This window comes from Ranitomeya imitator, chromosome 7 (assembly GCF_032444005.1).
Source record: "Ranitomeya imitator isolate aRanImi1 chromosome 7, aRanImi1.pri, whole genome shotgun sequence".
Classification (NCBI taxonomy): domain Eukaryota; kingdom Metazoa; phylum Chordata; class Amphibia; order Anura; family Dendrobatidae; genus Ranitomeya; species Ranitomeya imitator.
In genome coordinates this window covers 204891055-204905266 of record NC_091288.1, presented here as the reverse complement: position 1 = coordinate 204905266, position 14212 = coordinate 204891055, and the positions used below count along the sequence as shown (strand labels likewise).

The following is a 14212-nucleotide window of genomic DNA, read 5'->3' as shown; positions in this document are numbered from 1 at the left end:
TTTGCCCCATAGAGTAACATTACCGACGTATTGACACGCGTCGCAACCGTCGTGCGACGGTTGCGCCGTGTTGTGGCGGACCGCCGGGAGCAAAAAACGGGCCGACGGCCCGCTTTTTCCGACCGCGCATACGCGGCTGGAACTCCGCCCCCACCTCCCCGCACCTTACAATGGGGCAGCGGATGCGCCGGAGAAATGCATCCGCTGCACCCGTTGTGCGGCGCATCAAACGCTAGCGTCGGAATCTCGGCCCGACGCAATGCGACGGGCCGAATCCGACGCTAGTGTGAAAGTAGCCTAATCCAGTTCTCTCCTGACTACTGTTTTTCTTCTCTGAAAATCCCATCATTGGCTCCCAATATCTCAATGTATACAGCTCAAACTACAAACATTAACCTACTCCGACCTGTGTGCAGCCCCCCAAAAGATAGCGTTCCACACTGTGCAGCCCTCTGCGCTATACAGTTCCTCAAGAGATAGCACTGCAGTCTTCACACAGTGTAGCAGGAGTCACCACAGCCTGCAGTCAGCAGAGGAGACAGGACGCCTCACAGCTCAGCCTGTGGGGTCACATGGGAGGGGCGGGGCTACAGGGAGGGGCGGAGCCAGAGACAACAAGGAAGAAGGAGGAAAAAGAGACGGTTGAGACACGAAAAACAAGAGAGAAGGAAAAGAGGCGGCCGGTAATAGAGAGTGACGGGAGGTAAATCTCTGAATGTCGGTGGGATTGTGCTCTGTGATATCACATCTATTACATTAATGATTGTTGCCGCACGATGCAGAAATGTGTGAACAGCAGTTTTTTTTCCAACATGTTGAACATCTCTGCGCCCAGGTTTAGTTCTCTTGCTGTGTATAATCATTGTGATATCTGTGGTGTTACATGGGACTGCGGGTGACATCTACTACACTGTGGTGTTACATGGGACTGCGGGTGACATCTACTACACTGTGGTGTTACATGGGACTGCGGGTGACATCTGCTACATTGTGGTGTTACATGGGACTGCGGGTGACATCTACTACACTGTGGTGTTACATGGGACTGCGGGTGACATCTGCTACATTGTGGTGTTACATGGGACTGCGGGTGACATCTGCTACATTGTGGTGTTACATGGGACTACGGGTGACATCTGCTACATTGTGGTGTTACATGGGACTGCGGGTGACATCTGCTACATTGTGGTGTTACATGGGACTACGGGTGACATCTACTACATTGTGGAGTTACATGGGACTGCGGGTGACATCTACTACATGGTCTGTGGTGTTACATGGAACTGTGGGTGACATCTACTACATGGTCTATGGTGTTACATGGGCCTGCAGGTGACCTCTACATTGTGGTGTTACATGGGACTGTAGGTGACATCTACTACATTGTCTGTGGTGGGTCATTCCATGTCAAGGGATCCAAATCTGATTTTTTTTTTTTTTACCCGATGTCTTTGGACATTTGGTTTTTTTTTTAAGTGCTACTTTAGTTAATTACAAATAAAAGTTTTGAATTTTTGCCTTTATTAGTTACCGTATTTTTCGGACTAAAAGACGCACTTTTTCCCCCCCAAAAAAAGGGGGGAAAATGAGGGGTGCGTCTAATAGTCGCAATGCAGTCTTACCGTGGCGGCAGAGGTCCGGTGGCAGAGGTGCGGTGGTGGGGGTGTGGCGGCAGAGGAGGCGCAGTAAGCGGGGTCCCTTTCCCCGGTATGGTGATGCAGCAGCCCGGTATGCAGCAGAGCCGGGTGAATCCTCTTGTTATCGGTGGTGGCGGCCATTTTCTGGAGGCCGCGCGTGCGCAGATGGAGCACTCTGCTTCCCGGGGCTTCAGGAAAATGGCCGCCGCGATCTCCATCTGCGCACGCGCGGCCTCCCGCGGCCATTTTCCTGAAGCCCCGGGAGCAGAGCGCTTCATCTGCACACGCGCGGCCTCAGGAAGATGGCCGCGCCCACCGATAACAAGAGGATTCACCCGGCTCTGCTGCATACCGGGCCTGCTGCATCACCATACCGGGGAAAGGGACCCCGCTTACTGCGCCTCCTCTGCCGCCACACCCCCGCCACCGCACCTCTGCCACCGGACCTCTGCCACCGCACCTCTGCCACCAAGGTAAGCCTGCATGGTAAGCCAGGGACCCCTCTCACGCCATACCTCTCACTGCACCTCCTGATCCCAGCACCTCCTGATCCCAGCACCTCCTGATCCCAGCACCTCCTGATCCCAGCACCTCCTGATCCCAGCACCTCCTGATCCCAGCACCTCCTGATCCCAGCACCTTCTCATCCCAGCACCTCCTGATCCCAGCACCTTCTCATCCCAGCACCTTCTGATCCCAGCACCTTCTCATCCCAGCACCTCCTCATCCCAGCATCACTCCATCTCTGCCGACACCTTGCCTCCTGTGACCCTGCTCTGCCACCGCCATCCCTCAGGTAAGATACTGTAAATTCGGACAATAAGACGGACCCCCATCTTATAAAAAAAATCTTTTTTTCTGCAATTTTCACCCCAAATTTGGGGTGCGTCTTATGGTCCAGTGCGTCTTATAGTCCGAAAAATACGGTAATTTTTTTTTAAAGATTTCTAAAAGACGTGAAAGTCTGAATTTTGGGCCTGTATAAGGGTACTTTTTTTTTTTAATCATATCTCGGGTTAGAAATAAGATAAAGCGACGGGAGAGGCACCGTTGTATATTGGCAATACTCATTGATTCACTTGACATGGAGTTAAGGCCCCGTCACACATTATTATTATTATTATTATTATTTATTGTTATAGCGCCATTTATTCCATGGCGCTTTACATGTGAGTACGGGTATACATAATAAAAACAAGTACAATAATCTTAAACAATACAAGTCATAACTGGTACAGGAGGAATGAGGACCCTGCCCGCGAAGGCTCACAATCTACAAGGGATGGGTGAGGATACAGTAGGTGAGGGTAGAGCTGGTCATGCAGCGGTTTGGTCGATCGGTGGTAACTGTAGGTTGTAGGCTTGTCTGAAGAGGTGGGTCTTCAGGTTCTTTTTGAACATAGCGACGCTTAAGCGATCCCGACAACGATACGACCTGTCAGGGATCGTTGCTGCGTCGCTATGTGGTCGCTGGTGAGATGTCACACAGTGCGATCTCCCCAACGACGCAGCAGCGATGCGGCGAACTGTAGCGACCTGTAGAACGATGCTATTTCATGATGATTCAATTGGACGTCCTGTAAACGAGGTCGTTGGTAAGGTGTCAAACACAGCGATTTGTGCTGCCCAGCGGGACCTCAACGATCAAAAAATGGTCCAGGCCATTCCGACACGACCAGCGATCTCACAGCAGGGGCCTGGTCGCTGCTACGTGTCACACATAACGAGATCGCTACTGAGATCGCTGTTGCGTCACAAAACTTGTGACTCAGCAGCGATCTCGCTAGCGATCTCGCTATGTGAGACGGGGGCTTTACCCTGGTGTTACATGGGACTGTAGGTGACATCTACATTATCTGTACTCAGAGAGTTATCATAATGTTATCTCGCTGTGCGGTCACGGACAGACTAGTCGTGCTTGGCTTCTCTTAATAGAATTGCATTGAGGGAAGCCAGATGCATTTAGTCAGAGAAGATATAATAGTGGGTATATATACATGTATAGGGTGTATAATATATAGGTGTACTTTACTTATTTGTAATTCAGCACTGAGAGGCCGAATCCTAAAGTTGTGTAATATAGCCAATGGTAAGATTTTGCTCTGCTTGGCGGATTGAGCGGTCGGCACATGATCGCTCACATGTGATTTGCCGACTTGTCGTCTTTTGCTGAATGACGTCTCCTCCTGCTTCTCACATTGGTCTAGTTTTCAATTGAGAGAAGCCGGAGGAGACGTCAGGTGGGACGTGACCACAAGTCAGCAAATCCCATGTGAGCGATCATTCGATCATTTTGACGACCTCTAGATCTGGCAAGGAGAGCAAAATCATCCCATTGGTTACATTACACACTTTTAGGATTCAGCGTGTCAATGAACAGAAATACAATCACAGGGGAACCTGTCAGTCTGGGAGAGCAGAACAGGGAGAAGCCGCAGGGGACCGACCCCCTGGACTAGTCGTCATGATCACATGGACCCAGACTTATTTTTCAATGTATGTTTTCTTTGAAATGCGTCAGCATCAGAGTAAAACATAATGTCTGATTCATGAATAAATCTAGAAGTGGGAAACACAGCGCACAATAGGCTGATACCCTATGGAGGGAGAGTGTGGGTTACGCTTTTTATTTATATATTTCATTAGTCTCCTCATTCCTTCATACATGCCCATCTGCATTGCGCCTTCCTTGGGGCATCTAACTGCCCTGCTCATTTTTCCTCTTCTCGGGTTCTTAAAGGGAACCTGTCACCCCCAAAATCGAAGGTGAGGTAAGCCCACCAGCATCAGGGGCTTATCTACAGCATTCTGGAATGCTGTAGATAAGCCCCCGATGTATCCTAAAAGATGAGAAAAAGAGGTTAGATTACTCACCCAGGGGAGGTCCCGCTGCGGTCCGGTCCAGTAGGCGTTGCGGTCCGGGTCCGGGGCCTCCCATCTTCTTACGATGAAGTCCCCTTCTTGTCTTCATGCTGCTTCTCCGGCAAAGGCGTACTCTGTCTGCCCTGTTGAGGGCAGAGCAAAGTACTGCAGTGCGCAGGCGCCGGGAAAGGTCAGAGATTCCTCTAACATTTATATCACAAGTGAACACTATAGAAAAAGAAAAAAAATTGCTTCCGAACCCCCCCAAAAAAATATATACCCCCAAAAAATTTCAGAGCAAAACAATTCTTATATGTTGGAAAAATAAAAAAGTCAGGGCATCCGAAATGTGACAAAATAATAAAGGAAATCACTGGACCCTGCTCCAGCTACCTCTGCTTCTGTCACTAGGCACCGCTATACTGACTCTGTGGGTGGCACTGGTGATATAGGAGGTGGTGATGTCGGCATTGGTTGGCAGCTCAGGGGGTCACACGAACTTGTAGTAGAAGCGTCCATCTAGAACATTCCACGTGAGTTTTCCTTCTATGTCTTTATTACACATTTATTATTTTCACAGTTTTGAAATCCAGGCAAAAATCTGATGAACAATCCACAAGCCATAATGGAGAAAGGAGAAAGCGATGTGCGGGGAGATGAGTGGCGGTGCAAAGAGGAAGATCTTACAGGTAACCGTCCTGATGAGGAGTCAACACAAAATAAATAAGAGAAGAGTCACATTCTCCTCATTTGTCAGACTGGACAATTCTGGGATAGAGGTTTTGGGCCGTAGATTCCCCCATTCAGCTAAAGTACAGTTTATATATGGCTGATATGGCGCTATGTGTGATAGCACCGGCTGTGCATCTACAATATGGAATTAATAATAGACTGAGATGATAATCGGTGACATGTAACAACCTCGTTTAGTCTTTTTTATGACATCTATCACGGTTTTGGAATTAAAATGTAAGCTATTTGATATACTGAACTAAGCAGAGCTTCAAACATACTTGTTTTCAGATAATTGCCTCATAGTTACAGCCAGAAGTAAATTATAAGAGAAAGCAGAATAATGCCTGGGCTTATCCAGCCTTGTATTTGCGCCATTGCCATGACCTCCTAGTACATGACCATACGGCTCCTTCCCTCTGCATGTAGCTGTCAGGGAGAATGTGAGACGTACTCCACATGATAGCACTGACTCCTGAGCATTTCCCAAAACAGGAATGGAACAAGATGATCTTACTCTGCCTTTTGTCACATGGAAGTTGATATGCTAGTGGTCAACTTGAGGTTGTCACTGAGCAATAGATATAACATTCACAGCACACATTGAGGTATGTAATATATGGAACCCAGTTATCCTTCATTATTTAAAGGGAACCTGTCACCCCATTTTTTCAGTACGAGATAAAAATACTGTTAAATAGGGCCTGAGCTGTGCGTTACTATAGTGTATTTTGTGTACCCTGATTCCCCACCTATGCTGCCGAAATAACTTACCAAAGTCGCCGTTTTCGCCTGTCAATCAGGCTGGTCTGGTCAGATGGGCGTGGCGACATCGCTGTTTCTTCCCCCAGACCTTGCATATCTTTCCGTTGGTGGCGTAGTGGTTTGCGCATGTCCATCTTCTGAATCCACTGGGCAGGAGAAGAAAAAACGCGCGATCGGCGCTATTTCCCTGGTGATCTGTGGGGGCGGCCATCTTCCTGAGGCCACGCGTGCGCATATGGAGTCCTCTGCTGCCCGGGGCTTCAGGAAAATGGCCGCGGAATGCCGCGCGTGCGCAGATGGAGATGTGCGTCTTTCCTACGGATTCAGTGTGGATTTCATGTCTTTTTTACCCCTGCGGATTTCTATAATGGAATTGGTGCAGAAACGCTGCAGATCTGCACAAAAGAAGTAACATGCTCCTTCTTTCAATCCGCTGCCTTTTCCGTGTGGAATTTTCTACACCATTAGCACAGCATTTTTGTTTCTATTGATTTACATTGTACTGTAAATCACTTTGCGGATCTGCAGCGTTTCTGCGTGGAAAAAACCGCTGTGGATCCGCAGTAAATCCGCAACGTGTGCACATAGCCAAAGGGAGATCTAACTCACTGTTCAGAGAGAGATGATGGCTACAACTGTCTACCTCCCCTGAAGACTGAAAGTGAGCAGCTGCAAAGAATATAATTGTCGATTGGGGCTTATTAGCTTTCATTGTGATGGAGCAATGATGGTTTGTTTCTGTTCTCTCATGCATTTTTATTATTGCAGAACATTTTATATGTACACAACGGATTCGCTGTGTGTATATGTGTGTGTGTGTGTATATATATATATATATATATATATATATATATATATATATATATATATATATATATATATATATATATATATATACAGTGGGGCAAAAAAGTATTTAGTCAGTCAGCAATAGTGCAAGTTCCACCACTTAAAAAGATGAGAGGCGTCTGTAATTTACATCATAGGTAGACCTCAACTATGGGAGACAAACTGAGAAAAAAAAATCCAGAAAATCACATTGTCTGTTTTTTTAACAATTTATTTGCATATTATGGTGGAAAATAAGTATTTGGTCAGAAACAAACAATCAAGATTTCTGTCTCTCACAGACCTGTAACTTCTTCTTTAAGAGTCTCCTCTTTCCTCCACTCATTACCTGTAGTAATGGCACCTGTTTAAACTTGTTATCTGTATAAAAAGACACCTGTGCACACCCTCAAACAGTCTGACTCCAAACTCCACTATGGTGAAGACCAAAGAGCTGTCAAAGGACACCAGAAACAAAATTGTAGCCCTGCACCAGGCTGGGAAGACTGAATCTGCAATAGCCAACCAGCTTGGAGTGAAGAAATCAACAGTGGGAGCAATAATTAGAAAATGGAAGACATACAAGACCACTGATAATCTCCCTCGATCTGGGGCTCCACGCAAAATCCCACCCCGTGGGGTCAGAATGATCACAAGAACGGTGAGCAAAAATCCCAGAACCACGTGGGGGGACCTAGTGAATGAACTGCAGAGAGCTGGGACCAATGTAACAAGGCCTACCATAAGTAACACACTATGCCACCATGGACTCAGATTCTGCAGTGCCAGACGTGTCCCACTGCTTAAGCCAGTACATGTCCGGGCCCGTCTGAAGTTTGCTAGAGAGCATTTGGATGATCCAGAGGAGTTTTGGGAGAATGTCCTATGGTCTGATGAAACCAAACTGGAACTGTTTTTAGAAACACAACTTGTCGTGTTTGGAGGAAAAAGAATACTGAGTTGCATCCATCAAACACCATACCTACTGTAAAGCATGGTGGTGGAAACATCATGCTTTGGGGCTGTTTCTCTGCAAAGGGGCCAGGACGACTGATCCGGGTACATGAAAGAATGAATGGGGCCATGTATTGTGAGATTTTGAGTGCAAACCTCCTTCCATCAGCAAGGGCATTGAAGATGAAACGTGGCTGGGTCTTTCAACATGACAATGATCCAAAGCACACCGCCAGGGCAACGAAGGAGTGGCTTCGTAAGAAGCATTTCAAGGTCCTGGAGTGGCCTAGCCAGTCTCCAGATCTCAACCCTATAGAAAACCTTTGGAGGGAGTTGAAAGTCCGTGTTGCCAAGCGAAAAGCCAAAAACATCACTGTTCTAGAGGAGATCTGCATGGAGGAATGGGCCAACATACCAACAACAGTGTGTGGCAACCTTGTGAAGACTTACAGAAAACGTTTGACCTCTGTCATTGCCAACAAAGGATATATTACAAAGTATTGAGATGAAATTTTGTTTCTGACCAAATACTTATTTTCCACCATAATATGCAAATAAAATGTTAAAAAAACAGACAATGTGATTTTCTGGATTTTTTTTTCTCAGTTTGTCTCCCATAGTTGAGGTCTACCTATGATGTAAATTACAGACGCCTCTCATCTGTTTAAGTGGTTGAACTTGCACTATTGCTGACTGACTAAATACTTTTTTGCCCCACTGTATATATATATTTATATATCAGCAAATGAAGGCAGCACTCCAAAAAGGCTCAGTGTGAGCCGAAACGTCGCACAGAGATGTGGGTTCAATAAAAGACACATTTTTACCTTCATGAAGACTTGGAGTGCTGCCTTCATTTGCTGATTTTTGTATTTATGTGGGCAGATGAGTGGACCATTCTGCCCGGGAGGCCAGGCACCCACCGGTGAGCATTGTGCTGTTCCAATTTTATATATATATATATATATATATATATATATATATATATATATATGTATATATGTGTGTGTGTGTGTGTGTGTGTGTGTGTGTGTGTGTGTGTGTGTGTGTGTGTGTGTGTGTGTGTGTGTGTGTAAATTAGTACAGACCAAAAGTTTGGACACACCTTCTCATTTAAAGATTTTTCTGTATTTTAATGACTATGAAAATTGAACATTCACACTGAAGGCATCAAAACTATGAATTAACACTAGGCTTGAGCGAAACGGATCGGACAAATTAAAAAATCGCCGACTTTTGGCAAAGTCGGGTTTCATGAAACCCGACCCGATCCTAGTGTGGGATTGGCCATGCGGTCGGCGATCTTCGTGCCAAAGTCGCAATTTTTTTCAGCCAATGAAGGAGCGTGGGCAGAGTGATGACATAGTTCTTAGGGGCGTGGACGCCTATCGCCATCTTCTCGCTTGTGTGCTGTAGCGATTTGCAAAGAGAGAGAGATATTTCCCATTGACTTTGCATTGGGTTTCGTGTTTCGGTCGATCCCCGACTTTTCGCGATAATCGGCCGATTTTACTCGACTTTTGAGATAGTCGACCCTAAAAAATAAAGGTCGCTCAACCCTAATTAACACATGTGGAATTATATACTTAACAAAAAAGTGTGAAACAACTGAAATTATGTCTTATATTCTAGGTTCTTCAAAGTAGCCAGCTTTTGGTTTGATGACTGCTTTGCACACTCTTGGCATTCTCTTGATGATCTTCAAGAGGTAGTCAACAGGAATGGTCTACCAACAATCTTGAAGGAGTTCCCAGAGATGCTTAGCACTTGTTGTCCCTTTTGCCTCCACTCTGCGTCCAGCTCACCCCAAACCATCTCGATTGGGTTCATGTCTGGTGACTTGGGGCCAGGTCATCTGGCGTAGCACCCCATCACTCTCCTTCTTGGTCAAATAGCCCTTACACAGCCTGGAGGTGTGTTTGGGGTCATTGTCCTGTTGAAAAATAAATGATGGTCCAACTAAACGCAAACCGGATGGAATAGCATGCCGCTGCATGATGCTGTGGTAGCCATGCTGGTTCAGTATACCTTCAATTTTGAATAAATCCCCAACAGTGTCACCAGCAAAGCCCCCCCACACCATCACACCTCCTCCTCCATGCTTCACAGTGGGAACCAGGCATGTAGAGTCCATCCGTTCACCTTTTCTGTGTCGCACAAAGACAGGGTGGTTGGAACCAAAGATCTCAAATTTGGACTCATCAGACCAAAGCACAGATTTCCACTGGTCTAATGTCCATTCCTTGTGTTTTTTAGCCCAAACAAGTCTCTTCTGCTTGTTGCCGGTCCTTAGCAGTGGTTTCCTAGCAGTTATTTTACCATGAAGGCCTGCTGCACAAAGTCTCCTCTTAACAGTTGTAGAGATGTGTCTGCTGCTAGAACTCTGTGTGGCATTGACCTGGTCTCTAATCTGAGCTGCTGTTAACCTGCGATTTCTGAGGCTGGTGACTCGGATAAACTTATCCTCAGAAACAGAGGTGACTCTTGGTCTTCCTTTCCTGGGGCGGTCCTCATGTGAGCCAGTTTCTTTGTAGCGCTTGATGGTTTTTGCCACTGCACTTGGGGACACTTTCAAAGTTTTCCCAATTTTTCGGACTGACTGACCTTCATTTCTGTTCAAATAATTTTTATTATAACTTTGAAATTTAACATTAGCATGTGGAAATAATCATATAGTCAGCTCGCAAGGGAATAAGGGTAAGGAGAGGGAGGGAGGTAGGGGAGATGGGTTTGGGGAATGGTAAACTGTGATCATACTTATTCAAATAATTTTATTATATCTTTGAAATTTAATATTAGCATGTGGAGTCAGCTCACAAGGGAATAGGGGAAGGAGGTGGGGGGGGGTTTGGGGAAAGGTAAGAACAACATTGTGGACACACTGTCCATTTTAAACAAAATTTGATAATGATTAACAATTTTTAACAGATTAACATATAGTAACATATATTAGCATATAATAATAGCAAAGAGCATATAATAAGTCGTAATAACCTCACAGGTATGTAGAAGCCATCATCTTTCCTTTAATGCGATAGATTGGAGTTTACCTCAACCCATTTCTTCCATTTCCTATCATGTTTCGTATAGTAATTATTTACTATTGCGAAGTTTTCTTCGTATGTCTTGTGTAAGTTAATTTGGTCTATAATTTCAGTAAAAGCCGGTAAAGTCGGATTCTTCCAATGGAAAGCTATGATTTGTTTGACCACAAGGCAGATATGGATGATAAGAGATCTCACATTTGTGTCTATTTTTTCCCAGTTCAGGGACAACAAGGCCATTGCAGGGGTAACTATAATATTACCTGTTAATAATTTGTTAATTAATTTTATGGCTTGCCTCCATAGGGGTTTTACCCGGGGGCATGACCAAAACACATGTAGCAAACTTCCACGCTCTCCACATTCTCTCCAGCATAATGGAGATCCTCCTGACGGCAGATGAGAAAGGCGACCCGGAGTATAATACCATCTTGTTATTATTTTATAATAGGCCTCTTTCAGTGTCATGCAGATGTTTGACTGACCTTCATTTCTTAAAGTAATGATGGACACTCGTTTTTCTTTACTTAGCTGCTTTTTTCTTGCCATAATACAAATTCTAACAGTCTATTCAGTAGGACGATCAGCTGTGTATCCACCAGACTTCTGCTCAACACAACTGATGGTCCCAACCCCATTTATAAGGCAAGAAATCCCACTTATTAAACCTGACAGGGCACACCTGTGAAGTGACAACCATTCCCAGTGACTACCTCTTGAAGCTCATCAAGAGAATGCCAAGAGTGTCCAAAGCAGTCCTCAAAGCAAAAGGTGGCTACTTTGAAGAACCTAGAATATAAGACATAATTTCAGTTGTTTCACACTTTTTAAGTTCAGTATATAATTCCACATGTGTTATTTCATAGTTTTGATGCCTTCAGAGTGAATGTACAATTTTAATGGTCATGAAAATACAGAAAAATCTTTAAATGAGAAGGTGTGTTCAAACTTTTGGACTTTTGCTATACACGTTACAATATGTATGAAAGTTTTAACTTTTTAAACTTGTAATTTTCGTAGGTAGATGAATATGTTTTTAAGGTTTTGTGAAAACATCAAATCACTTTTATTCTTGGCAGATGAGTATAATAGGAGCTCCGAAGGACAACTGATATCTTCGTATTTTAAAGCAGAAGATGATGGCTTCAAACAAGAAACCTATGAAGAGCATGACAACATCTCAGATATACCCTCAACCCTTCTTAGCAAAGAACCATCTCCTAATTTATCACAGAGTGTTAAGAAAAGTAAAAGAATGGTGGAAAATAAAAGCGTGTCCACAATAAAGAAACAAATTTCGTGCCCAGAATGTGAGAAATGTTTCACCGATAAAACAAAATTTACTAAACATTGGAGAACTCACACAGCAGTGAAGCAATTTTGTTGCTCAGAATGTGGGAAGTGTTTTACTCAGAAAGCAAGTCTTGTTGTACATGAGAGAACTCACACAGGAGAGAAGCCATTTTCATGTTCAGAATGTGGAAAATGTTTTATAGATAAATCAAATCTTGTTGTACATCAGAGAAATCACACAGGAGAAAAGCCATATTCATGCTTAGAATGTGGGAAATGTTTTACAGAGAAATCAAGTCTTGTTATACATCACAGAAATCACACAGGAGAAAAGCCATTTTCGTGTTCAGAATGTGGAAAATGTTTTACAGATAAATCAAATCTTGTTGTACATCAGAGAAGTCACACAGGAGAGAAGCCATATTCATGCTCAGAGTGTGGGAAATGTTTTACAGATAAATCCACTCTTGTTGTACATCAGAAAAATCACACCGGAGAGAAGCCATATTCATGCTCAGAATGTGGGAAATGTTTTACTAAAAAATCTCAACTCATTATACATCAGAGAAATCACACAGGAGTGAAGCCATTTTCATGTTCAGTATGTGGAAAATGTTTTAAAGATAAATCATTTCTTGTTATACATGTGAGATCCCACACAGGAGAGAAGCCATATTCATGTTCGGTATGTGGGAAACGTTATAATAGGAAATCTTATCTTATTATACATGAAAGAATTCACACAGGAGAGAAACCATTTTCATGTTTTGAATGTGGAAAATGTTTTACAGAAAAATCAAACCTTGTTACACATCAGAGATATCACACAGGAGAGAAGCCATTTTCTTGCTCACAATGTGGGAAATGTTATTCTAATAGATCTTATCTTATTAGACACAAGCGAGTTCACTCCGGAGAGAAGCCATTCTCTTGTTTAGAATGTGGGAAATGTTTTACTCATAAATGTCATCTTATTAGACACAAGAGAATTCACACCGGAGAAAAGCCATTCTCATGTTTAGAATGTGGGAAATCTTTTAATAACAAATCTCATCTTGTTACACATGAGAGAATTCACACAGGAGAGAAGCCATTCTCATGTTCAGAATGTGCAACATGTTTTACCACGAAATCACATCTTGTTAGACATCAGAGAATTCACACTGGGAATAAGCCATTTTAACCTCTTTGTAACCAAGCCCAATTTTTCAAATCTTACATGTCACTTTATTGTCTGAATAACAATGACATTTTTCAACTTATCCAAGTTACCTGGAAAGCATTTTTTTCCTGACACATTGTATTTCATGTTCTTAGTACTCGTAAATTTAAATCAATACCTTTTGCTTTTATTAAAATTTAAGAAATTTGAGAAAAAACTTTGAAACATTTCCAATATTCAAACTTTGTTTACACCCGTAAACCAAATACTTATTCTACATAGAAAAGTTAATAAAATTTACCTTAAGTTTTATTATGCCACCATATTTCTTCAAATGTCCTTTTATTTTGTCAGAATGGTTCAAAGTTTAACAGCAAGTTTTCATCATTTTATTGCAATTTACAAAACTTATACTCTAGTACATCTCTCTGGACAGCACATTAGGACGTAGCCCGTCCTTGACCTGTGACAGGACAGAATCACAGAGAGATTAAGGATATGTGCACACTTTCAGGATTTTTAGCATTTTTTTCATCCGTTTTCCATCGAAAAAACGCTTAAAAAACACTTACATAAGCATCCCATCATTTTTAATGCATTCCGCATTTTTTGTGCACATGCGTTTTTTCCCGCTGCACAATCGCATTCCGGAAAAAATCGCGGGGATTGCGCACACATAGGAATACATTAATTCGCTTACTTCCAGCATGGTAGGCATGGCCCCATGCGGGAAGTAAGCGGATCATGTGCGGTTGATACCCAGGGTGGAGGAGAGGAGACTCTCCTCCAGGCCCTGGGAACCATATACCTGTTAAAAAAGAATTACCGGTAAAATAACAAATCGTGATATTCTCACCTTCCGGTGGCCCTCGCAGCCTTCCCGCTCCTCGCGATGCTCTCGTTCTCAGTAATGCCTTGCGACAATGACCTGTGAT

General features: G+C 43.7%; 1 protein-coding gene across 1 annotated transcript in view; it reads left to right on the top strand.

Annotated features, from left to right (window-relative positions):
* The first annotated feature begins 599 nt into the window (after positions 1–599).
* The window catches only part of LOC138645309 (zinc finger protein 84-like), a 55361-nt gene continuing 41748 nt past the window's right edge, over positions 600–14212 (top strand). Inside the window, exons 1-2 of the mRNA XM_069734512.1 lie at positions 600–703; positions 5080–5188. Coding sequence (XP_069590613.1) covers positions 5104–5188 — 85 coding nt within the window. The 5' untranslated portion in view covers positions 600–703; positions 5080–5103. The remainder of the gene's footprint in view (positions 704–5079; positions 5189–14212) is intronic.